The sequence below is a fragment of the Gossypium hirsutum genome, chromosome D08 (genome assembly GCF_007990345.1).
Source record: "Gossypium hirsutum isolate 1008001.06 chromosome D08, Gossypium_hirsutum_v2.1, whole genome shotgun sequence".
In the NCBI taxonomy this organism is placed as follows: domain Eukaryota; kingdom Viridiplantae; phylum Streptophyta; class Magnoliopsida; order Malvales; family Malvaceae; genus Gossypium; species Gossypium hirsutum.
Genome location: NC_053444.1, coordinates 7612996 through 7625060, shown reverse-complemented (window position 1 = coordinate 7625060; position 12065 = coordinate 7612996). Strand labels below are relative to the sequence as shown.

Sequence of the window (12065 nt, the reverse complement as noted above, 5' to 3'; positions counted from 1 at the left end):
GAATATTGATTTTGGATCAAGTACTATTCGTAAATGTAAATAATAGCCATGCGAAAATGGCTTATCTTCTTTTAATCGAGTTTGGTGTCTATGCATATGGTTTTAATAGTTATTAAAATGGAGTTTATATTTATGCCTATTTGATTATGGTATAATTTTGTGATAGGTAAGTAAGTGTGATGTTTATAACTTGGACATATTGATTTCGGTTGAGTAATTAGCATATGTATATTTTTATATATTGGTTGATGTTAAGTGAAATGTATGTGTGGATAGGTATTAGAAAAATATGTCTTACTTGTGTGGTAATATTTGGTTTTGGTATTATATAGGTTCGGTTATGGTAAATAGGTATAAAGTTATGTTAGGTCCTTAAGCCTTTGATAAATTAGTTTGAATTAATATTGTTAGTTATGTTTATTCGGCTATAGTGTAAGCTTGTAATAGACAATTAAATGTGATGCAAATGGATTTGGTTTTGTGTTTTGTCCATGAAATTTGTTATAGGATCGAATGTGAATGGATCATGGATCAAATGTTTTTAAGTTGAATGTGTATTGGTTTGCTTATAATTTTGATTATTTAAAATCACGAACTTATAAATGGCCCTATGAAAATAACCTATCTTTTTTTTCATGCTTGTGTTCGGTTTGTTAATTAAGATATTGATATGAGGTATTATTAATGGAGTATAATTGAACATGTTTGATTCGATGATGTATGTGACTATGGGTTTTGGATTGGTGCTTATATTATATTAATGAGCATGTATTATATCTTAATAGATAAAATGGTATAATTGGCTAAAGCTTGAAATTTTTTTTAATGATATATATATGTTTTGGTAAATACCATGAAGACACAAATATTCTATGGATTGAGAGTTTATAATAATCGTATATGCATTAATTAACTTTATAATAATTTTGAATTATGGGTTTACGAAATGGTTAATGGTATATATATACATAAATATGGGTACGAGTTAGTATATAATTAAAGTGTATATCTTTGGTTCTTTGAAATGTTCAATATAGTATATGTTATTTTTTTTATTTTAGTCATTTGGTTTTAGGTTATGATTAGTTTTAAAATGTTAACAGTAAGTATATTTTTAAGTATAAAAGTTGTTAGTAAATTATTATTATAGGTTCGAATAAATATAGTGTATTTTGATTTAGTTGTAATGGCAAAATGTGCACTTTTATTATTTTTGAATGGTTAGTATATGTAATTGGATTGATTATTAAGCATGTAAATTTGGTATAATTTATTTGTTTCATTTTGTATATGCTACATTACTAAATATTTATGTATATACAGTACATTATTTGATTTGGTAAAAAAAAAACACTTGTAATAGGCGTTATTCCCGGTAATGCCTCGTAACCCTAATCCTGCGACGGACACGGGTTAGGAGTGTTACAACTATAGGATATGTAGAAATATCGATAACATGCACTAAAGTTCCCCTCATCTTCGCACAGATGTGTGGATGTCACTTTGCACTGAAGTGCCATTAACACTTATAACGTAATACCGATTTCACTTGTATCGTAATGCCACTATCACTTGCGCGCATAGAAATTTTTGTTAAAAGGCATTTGAGCTATACAACTTTATTGCACTTTCTCAACAATTAACACAATTCAAACTTTACCAGTTTTACAATTTAGTCCTTATTTGAATTGAATTAACGATCATCAAATTACACTTTGACATATATTTATTAACACTCAACATTTCACTTAAATACCTAGTACCAATAGCTACTTCACCTATCTAACTTTTACACTCTTTACAATTTAGTCATTTTTCATCAAACTCACTACATGTACTCCTTCCAATTCATAACAAAAATACAATTTCATATTCAAATAATTCCATAAAATCAAATCATCATTTTCATATGTAAATAAATCTCAAATAAAATGCTAAACCAATTTGTAAAATTTTCTACTTAGGGTTTGATTAAATGAGAAATTCTTGATATACTTACTATAAAATGCTTGAATAAATATTTTCTTCCTTCTTTACTCCTTTGCCTTTATCCCTAATTTGTTCTTCACTTCTCTTCTCTTTCTCTTCATTAACAAAATAAACATACACAACATTTATATATTAATACAACATTTTCATATCACTTCAATGCATATGAAATTTCTTAAGAAAAATCTCATCTTCCATACCTTAAAATTTCTCTAAATCCCTAACTCTTTTCTCTCTCTCTCCTCAAGTATATATTCTAGATAGCTCCACATAAAGCTTAGTTACCATGAAGTTATTCTTGTGATTTCACTAAGGATTTATAGAGGAACATTGGAGTTTTGAGTTTGAGATGATGAAAAATGGTGGAAAAAGGACTAAAATGGAAGAGAAGAAACGTTTGCTAATGTTGGGAGGGTGAGACGTGAGAGAGAAGATGGAAAGATGAGGAGTGAATTTCTTTTTCTTTCTTTCTTTTACATCTTAGGGCTAATAAGAAACTTGGGTAAAAAAATTATGTATGCTTCAAATATAGGTATTCTAAAACCTAAGTTGAGTTCAGTTTCAAATTATAATATACCATATTATAAAGCTAAAAAATCTGTATTTAAAATTTTAATTAAAAAATGTAAATTTATATAATTACTAATATTAAATAAATATGATATATTTTTAATATATATATGATTAAGCTTAAATGAATTTGAGTCAATCATTTACAAATATAGTTTCGATGGAATCAACTTGTATATCATACAATATAAACCCAATACAACTCAACCCGTAAATTCCACTAAAACTCCAGGACTAATTTAAAATCCAAATTTTGTTCAAATGGAAGGGAAAAAGAAGAAAAGCGAATTGTTTACATTTTTTGTCAATTTAAATTAGTCAAATTACTTTTTTTTTAAAAACAAAAATGTTAACTAAAACATTATTTTTTGTAACAATGTTGACATGACAAATCACGTGTAAACATGATACCATTTGTCTTATATTCCATATCAATAAATAATTTAAAAACTAAATTTGATATCAGATATCATGCCTCGTTTAAATGTCCATCTTCGAACATATTTATTGAGTTGTGTTTTGAAAGAAGTTCCTAAAAATGTGGAGATGAGACCTAAACACAACACAACAAAGTTAGCAACTCAGCAGCAAGACTTTTATTCACAATTGGGTTCAAATAATTATATAATTAGAAGAAATAGGCATTATTAATTTCCTCCACCAACACAACAAAACAATCATGAGGCATTGAATCTGCAGGGGGTTAGAATTCAAACAGCCGCAATTCTATCATCCCTTCTTTTCTCTTTCGAGAAAACCATGCTACCACTTTTCCAGATCGTAGAAGCCTGAAGGAATAGCTGGGGCTGTATATGAGATCCTCAATGTGAGGGTCTCCTTTCCCCAATTTCCGATCCAGCAACAACTTCGAATCTATTCTACACACAATTGGCCCTGCAACCTGTTGTTGGAAGATCAAATTTAGCCTCGAAAATGATAGTGAACTGTCTGCACTAAACCAACAGCTCTTCACAACTCTTTTGGCAATCGATGGAAGCGAGCATATGTCCAAACGAGCATCCACTCGGGTTAGGTCACCGTATAACTTCCAGAACTGGCCGTGCTGAAATGTGTAGCAAACCGAACTGAATAAATCCATGTTCAAAGGACTTTCCTTTTTGTTAGTCGTGGGACTGTTACCCCCTTTCTATGATTCACCAGCACTTGCGGAGTCTTTTCCGAACCAGGCTGCAAATGAGCCTCCAGGAAGAAACAAACAAGAGATTGAAAAAGAGACCTCCAAAACAAAGCAAAAGCAGCAAACATATGAAAATTTCAGGTCAAATATGGATGTAGCCTTTCCTTTTCGAAATGTGTATTTTTAGTACTAGGTCAACTTCTTTTTTCTTTAATTCTACCAAATAATCTGACATGGATTACTTTTTAATAAACATTTGATGAGATGACACAAATCTTGACCTTTTTTGTACAATTGAACAAATTTGCACTTCAAAAAATAAAAAATAAAAAAAGTTGAAAAAAGACTATTTGTCCAATTGTGAAAACAAAATGCCATGGAGTACTGTAGCATTACACCATGGCATGTTTTTTTTTAAAAAAAAAACTCATTCAAACTATTTGACTGAATTAACAGGAAAAAGTTGGTTTTAGGACTAAAAATAGACATTTCAAAAAGTAGAGCCACAATTATACCTGCCAAAAATACATAGTATATAGACCTTCTATACATTTGACCTGACACTATTGCTAACCCTTCCCACAAGCAAGCAAAAATGGAAGGAATAGCAATTCCTTCAAGGCTCTGGTCCGACAGCATTAAGCTTAACAAGAACTGCAGTAATGGAAGGCACCATAAAAACCAATCTTATACCATGAAATGCAAAAAGTTCACAAGGTTAACATAGGGAGAAATCAGGGAAATGCCGAGAGTGGCAAACAAAGTAAACCATACCTATGATTCCGGATATTGTTGCATGAGGTTCTTTAAGATGGGTATCATATGATGGTTGCCAAAAAGAACCATCGTCTGTCTTTACGATGAGATCCTCTTTTGTCTCCTTTCGCCTCCAAAAATCCTTTTTCTTCTCGTAAGAGAATGCAACCTTTGCACATAGTCCTGGCATTAAAGCAGAGGGTGCCTCGCTATCTAATGCATTGAAAGAATGGGGGAGCCACTATTTTTGTGCATGCAAAAACGATATAACAACCCTGAATCAGAAGGAAGAGAAGACATGTCTAACGATATTGATTCTGGAACCTCCTAATATCTTCCTTTATGGTCCATAAAAAGCTCAGGCCATGCATCATCCAGTGTGATATCATGATCAGGAAGCTGTAAATACACAACAATGGTTCAACAACATAGTTTTAAAACCTCTCGTTCACGATCATGGAACCAAAAAGACCAGCATTATTGTTTACGCATTTTTGGTGATGGACCAAGCCGAGAAATGTTCTTTGAAGAAGAAAAAATGGGGTTTTCGGGTTCCTGCAAGAAGAATGTGAGCTTGGAGGGCGTTAGAGGTTATGCTCTGAAACGCTCTCCGATGCTTAAGTTAGCATAATTTTGTCGTGAGGAAAGCAAGAAGCTTGAGCTAATAAAGAAGCTGAAGGAGGGAGCTCCCTTGGAGGCGGAAAATACATTATACATGTGTATTTATGCTTGGTCTAAAGGCTGCCTTATTATTGGTTTGTAGAGTTTTCCAATGGCTAGCTTTGAGGCTATTATTATGCTTAACAACTAGTATCATTAATATTTGGCATTAGGATTTAACTGCAAATATAAACTTGATCTAATACACTCATAAATATGTTTGAGTCATTTCTTCTTCCCACAGCATGTGCAACTTTTGTTTTGCTTGTTCAATCTAGAAAAATTCGTTAGTGCCATCAATTTCAAATGAGTCATTGTTCACAATCATGGATTTCAACAATTTATACAAAGCTTCCCTTATTGCACTTTGTGATATGCTTTTGATCATTGGATGCAGCAGCAATGAATGAACTTCCCATTGACAAATAGACCAGCAATGTTTTTTACGGCTTTCTTCTAATGCTATATCATCGTTCTTCCCTCGTTTTTGAATAAGATTGTCATTACAAATCCTCATGTGTAACACCAGCTCCAATAAACCTCTAAAGGTCACCTAGAGTTTTGTTAGATCAAAATTGATGTGAACATAAACAACAACTGCTACAACTTCCCCAATATCATATAAAACCTTGGGTATTTTCCTTGATTCACCATGAGCCGTTGAAACAACTTCAACAAATTCCTTAATCTTTTGTTTGAGTCCAAGAGTTTTGTGTCAGACAAACTAGAAAGGATGGTGTTTGACAATGATGCGAGCAAGTTTTTTGATCGAAATCAAGCTTGGGGTAAGCCAAGAAAAAGATGACTAGTATTCGTTGGCAACACCACTCTAGATCTAATGTTGTCTAACTATGTTTTCCTGGCTTGAACTCAAGCAACTTTTGTTGATCCAATCAACAGACATAAGCATTGAGAAACTTGCTCGTCTTCATCAAACTTCGCCTTTTTCATTCATTCCACACAATGATATTGGTCTCAAACAAAAGGTTAAGGAATTTGTTGAGGTTGTTAGTCAATAAGATGATCCAGCAGCTCATGGTGGAACAATGAGAGCACCCAAGGTTTTACTTAATATTGTGCAATATGTAATAACTATTTTTTATGTTGACATCAACTCATCTAACAAAACTCTGGTTTAGTGTTAGACAATTATTGTAACTAATGGTTACACATAAAGATTTGCAACAACCACCTCAACTGATTTTGTTGTTCAAGATATGTCAAAAGCAAGGAAAGAACGTTAACATAAAGCATTGAAAGAAAGACAAAAAACATTGCTAGTGTATATGTCAATGGTAAGTCCGTTGCTTTTGGCTCCTCTGATAAGAAGGATATAATGAAACTTAATGCAGTAAGAGGTGTTTTGCATAAGTTGTCATAACCAATGACTGTTGACAATGATTCATTTGGAATCGATGGGATTTGTGAATCTTTTGATATTGAAGAAAAAGAAAAGCAAAAGTTGCACAAGAAGAAAAATGGCCCAAGCCTATCCATGAGCTTGAGAAAGAACTCGCATGAAAAGAATTATATGTACAGTTCAAATCTAATCGAAGTGTTATGCCAAATATTAAATATGCAAACTGTCAAGCACAAAAATAGTCTCTACTATAAAGGCTGCCAAACTTGGTACAATGTTAGGCCAAGTGTTGGCCCAGTATAAGCTCCAGTGCACCCTTAACTCACGTTTGTCTTTCAGGAACTCAAGTGCATTCGAGCCCATTTCATCTTCCTTGAAGGACATCTCTCATTCTGATCGATCACCAAAAATTGCGTAAATAACTATGAGACAAAAGACTTAAAAACACAGCAATGTCTTAAAGTCATGCTTCTAAATCAGAGGTAGTCTTGAAATTTCAATTGGCCGGCCTTCTTACTTGAGGTTTTGAATAGGAAAAACTAGACTTGAGATTGGCTGAGCTCACGTCTAGGCACTAACAACTGCTTAAATACTTGCTCATCATACTAGCTCTATTACACTTTGAATTCACCTATGCAAAACCACTACAAAGAAAATAATACTAATAACACCTTATTATCCATGAGGTAGACATAGAACAATAGAAGTGTAGCAAGTACAACTAGTTATAAAGATGAACCATGGAAAGATAGAAGTGTGGAAGATGTGAAAAGGGAGCATAAAACATGAATGGGAATGAAATACGTGCCTGGTGATAAAGCTTGAACTTGTTCCAATAGCCTTTCTTTTCGCCCTGCAGTTCAGTGCACCACATTAAGAAGGAGGCAAAGAAAGCTGTGTGGCTAAGGCAATTGAATACAGTGACTTGTCAAGGAAATGATTGGCTGCATCTCTAAAAACAGAGAGCTCCAACTCGTCAGCACTCTGAAGCTCTGTTTTAATAGCAGAAATCAGTTTTTTGGGCCTAAACTGACCAATTAATCCAAGCCACCTATATGGGAAAGAAAGAAGAAGAAAAATAAAACCCACTTTTTGAGGCATTCATCTCATAGCATTGGAGAAATAAAGTGAGAAACTTTATGCAACTCGATCAATTTTCAAAGCTAAACCTTGTATTACAGTTCACGATTTAATAAAGTTTCTACATTTTCAAATAGAAGAAAAGTCCAAGAGAGAGAAAGTGGGATTGTGGAAATACCAGTTAGAAGCGGAGGGTCAGAGCAAGAGAGTCTGAAGAGAGAAGGATCCCAAGTCTTTGCGGAAGGAGGAGACAAAGAAGGAATGATGCCCAAAGGGAAACCATTTCTGAGAAGAGAAAGCTGCTGAATTCTAAGGGTTTTGCTGGCTCGAGCTCCATCAAGAGGAAAGGGCTCCCCGGGAACTGACTTTGCGGAGCCTTCCAAAATCTGAGGAGTAGATATGGTCTGATCCCAAAACGCAGAGCCCATTGCCGAGTCCAAGTTCGCCATTTTTGGCAAACACTTTTGCCCCTGACCCCTTGTAAGTAGTGGCTGGGTTTTTAGCCTTTTACGTTAGGGTTATTTGGATGCATGTGTGCAACATTCTAACTTCTGAGATGGTGAGAGAAAAGGGTTTTCACTTTTCAGTTTCGGTTCTTTTGCTTTTGGCATGGAGTGGGAGAGGGTTGTGTTTTCAAGGTGAGGGTCGGGATTAAGGATTTTTTTCCTTTGGGTGGTGCCATTGGTCAAGCTTGCAACTGGAATCTAAATTTACTTGGTTAGCTATGAAATTGTATGCAGATTTTTTGGTACAAGTATACAGTTTTAAGTTCTTAAGATATACTTCTTATTGGGACAAATGAGTTTTTCACTTACATTTATTAGATATTTAAAGAGTATTTGCAATTATAATTGTAATTATTACTTTTAAAAAATCTACCTTTTTTTCAATTTATTAAGGGAAAAAGTATTATAAAGACTTTTAGATATATATATATAGATAAAGAAGCTAAATACATTTAGTCATAACAAAAATTGACACCAACACTATCTTGTAGAACCTCCATCACGATCATATTGAGGAAACATCATAAATTCTCAAATCAATAGGAACATTTCTTCCTAATGCTACCATTGAATCTGCAACCATATTTGTTGTACGTAGAATAAACATTACATTCATATGTCAATCCCTTGCTAACAGCTTTTTGACGATTCATGCTAGACTCCCTTCTGTCTCCTTTGTCTGACCATTAAGCATATTGACCACAATTAAACAATCACTTTTCACCAATAACTGCTTTACACCTCTTTTTCAAACTATATCAAATCCGTCCATGATTACCCATAATTTCGCATCAAGTACAGGACAAATGCGAACTGTAACCAATAATCCATTTACCTTGATGATCCCGAAACAAACCTCCAGCAAAGGCTCGACTAGTAATCAAGTGCCTTGATCCATTCGTATTCTATTTGCACCAGTCGATAGCTGGCGATTGCTAACAAATAAAATACATTGCCAGATCATTATGCTGATTTCTCCTACTGTTCGCCAACATGATTGATTTCGCAAAGGCAATAATTCCAGTAACCTCAATCTCACCAAATTCTCCATTGAATAGCGAGTTATTTTGTCATTTCCATATTCTCCAGGTTATAATCTCAAATAAAATTGAAGTAAAATTATATTTTATTTTTTCTTAAAAATAAATAAATTAATTTTTATACGTTAAATCAATTTCTATAAATAAATTTTAAAATTTGACATGATTGATAATGTTCATACTGTTGTACAAAAACTAATCTTAAACAATAAAAATAAATGAAAATTTTAACAACTTTTTCGTAATGTTTTGACGGGGCAAATGTTATGCACCTATGATTATTAAGGTAAGATTTGAAAGGGCAATAATCTTGCGAAATGACCACTACTAAACTTTTGTTGCTAATTTGACATTATAGTATATATACTCAAAGCCTAATGCCCTAAACCAACATTCTAAAGATATTAATATTCTTCCTTGTAAATTATAATACTAAGTTATTGACATTACTAATATCTTCAACATTTGGTTAAAAATTCTTCTTCCACCCCCACCCCCCCACCCCAGTTTCCTTCTAATGGTGCGTGGGGAAGCAACAATGAACTGAAGTCTGAAAGGCCAATTCTCTCTGCTTTGTTGTTCAATAACAAATGAACAGTGGCTAAAGCCTGCTAATTTGTATATTTAAGTAGCTTCTGCAACAACAAAATGATTTACTTACTGAATCCAGAAATCCAGTGCTTGAAAGAAGCAAGTTTTACTCCCTTTACGGTCTTCAAAAAGGTTAAAACGAAACAAGAAGCATTAGCAAAGGGCAGAAGTTAAAAATAAACGCAAACATATATCACAACAGTAGCCAAACAAAAGAAGAATTTGAAAGGTAAGATAACATCCATGCAATACAGGATGTTTATTGCAAGTTGAAAACTCGAAATCTGTTGCTGCTTGGTGTAGAAATAAGTTCAGGTAGTACCCCCGCCAAACAGTTTCAGATCATCAGTCTTAAAATCCCATTATGAAGAGTAAAATTCATACAAAATGCCTAAAATGTCGAACAAGAACAGAGCAGAATATCATCCTTCTTTCCAAATGAAATTCAAACAAGAAAACACCCTTGCTGTTATTAACCAGCCATTGGATGGTTGTATATGTACTCGATAGCAAGATTGCATGAGTCGATTTTGTCAGCTTCCTTATCTGGAATTTCCAGCTTGAACTCTTCCTCTAAAGCCATGACAATCTCCACATTGTCCAAGCTATCTAACCCTAAATCTTTCTGGAAATGAACATCAGGTGTCACCTGCATGTGATCGATAAGGACAATTCAATCCCCAATAAGTAGCAAAAAGACATTAATAAAAAATCCTAATGGAGATTAGAAAGAGCAATATGTGGAAATAAATAGGGAAGAAACTAGCATAAAGATGGGAAATAAAAGACAAGGATGCTGCTAGAATATACATAGCGGCATATAAGATAATACTGAATATCAATACCTTCTAACTTATGATATTCTACAGAAAAATGAAAACTAGACATCATTTGCCCCTTGGATATTGTTATTTGTTCTAGCATTACAATGCCAAGATATCACACAATCAACAAATGAGAGAATATTTAAAAGATCTAAGATCCATCTTAGTATGGAGTAGAACGAATGAACTCAAAGTTACGAAAATTACACTTCCCTCCTACTCTCGGTAATGAATTATGCCCTCAAATATTCACGAGCTTCCAAGATTCAAGGTTATGCGTCTTGCGATAAGAGAACTTAGTTTAAAAAAAGCCAACACCTTGCATATAAGTCCTTAATGTCTACCCTAAAAGAAGTACATTCATCTATAAAATCAGAAAACAAGTAAAATAATTGACACCTCCATTGAATAACTTATCTCAAAGTCATGCCAGCATACAAAGCAAATGATCCATCAAAATAGGTTTTGAGACCAGTCCATTGTTCTTTTAAACATGCATAACAATATAAACAACCTCAAATTTTGCACAACTCTAGGAGAGTAATTTCAATGGAATCTAGAATGCAGAATCAACTGCAATGCAAATGCAAGCTTCAGCATGCTAATACTACTACTGAAATTGCTTCCTATTGAGACAATCAACCTGAACTTTTCACTTTCACAAATGGATAACCAATAAACATAAAATGCCCACAACTTAGAATTTTACGGCTATTTTAAGTACCCACATTTTTTCTAGAACCCAGACAAAGACACCAGATCAACCAATCAAAAGGGTACCCAATCGATCCCAAATATTCGATTAAGGGAAATAAAATTAAATCCGATTCGCAAACTATAAATCGGGTGAAATATCAAGTAGTTCCAGAAAAGAATAACTTCAAAATCATTTCTTCCTAAGCACCCAAGCACCGAAATATAAAATCCAACAATAAATCGTGACATGGATGTGAGAAAAAGGGGTGACCTTGGAAGGATCGACTTTGGGGAAGCTTTTGACAACGTCGAGGACTCTGTCGATTACTTCTTCTTTAGTAAGGTGATCGTCGTGCGATGAGAATAGCCGGAGGAGACTCCATTGCGACGGAGCTCTTGAAGCAGTTGGCTTTAGGGTTTGAACAGGCAACCGAATGTGGCGAAGTACAGCGGCTCTGAATGCCATTCCTATTTCCTACAATTGTTGGGCAAACTAAACGGTGAATTTAGCCATTTAGAATTTAAGGCTAGTAAAAGTAAGGCAACGAGGGCGATCATGCGCTTTGCACGTGCTTATTATACCCGTCATAGTTGTATATGGTGAGTTAAACTCTCCAGCGACCAACTCAACGATTCTATTTGGTAGTCAAGCGGGTGAGTGTTTTACTACACACCGTTTAACCGAACACTTCAAATTCCAACTTTATGGATATCTAAAATTCGAAATCTTTCTAAAATTAAAATATTTAAAATTTTATAATAATTATAAAATAAAAAACTGCTATTATCTTTTTAGTTAATCATTCTAGATTAAACATCACTTTTAATTTTCTTCAAATAAAAATAAATATTAAA

The 12065-nt window shown here is 33.7% G+C and overlaps 1 protein-coding gene and 1 pseudogene across 1 annotated transcript; both read right to left on the bottom strand.

The window, feature by feature from the left end:
• Positions 1-3153: 3153 nt before the first annotated feature.
• LOC107916103 (protein TRIGALACTOSYLDIACYLGLYCEROL 4, chloroplastic-like) lies at positions 3154-8307 on the bottom strand (annotated as a pseudogene).
• A 1613-nt stretch (positions 8308-9920) lies between these two features.
• Positions 9921-11924, bottom strand: LOC107916111 (acyl carrier protein 1, mitochondrial). Its single transcript, XM_016845277.2, has 2 exons — positions 11482-11924; positions 9921-10339 (listed from the first exon to the last, which is right to left on the bottom strand). The coding sequence occupies exons 1-2, from the start codon at positions 11674-11676 to the stop codon at positions 10163-10165; spliced, it is 372 nt and encodes a 123-aa protein (XP_016700766.1). The 5' UTR covers positions 11677-11924; the 3' UTR covers positions 9921-10162.
• Positions 11925-12065: the final 141 nt, after the last annotated feature.

What these genes read in the sequence shown, in the direction of transcription:
- LOC107916111 (XM_016845277.2), bottom strand. Translation starts at nt 11,676, where the DNA reads ATGGCATTCAGAGCCGCTGTACTTCGCCACATTCGGTTGCCTGTTCAA. An exon ending in CCAAAGTCGATCCTTCCAAG is followed by an intron (nt 10,340 to 11,481) that starts GTCACCCCTTTT and finishes GATCACATGCAG; the next exon opens with GTGACACCTGATGTTCATTT.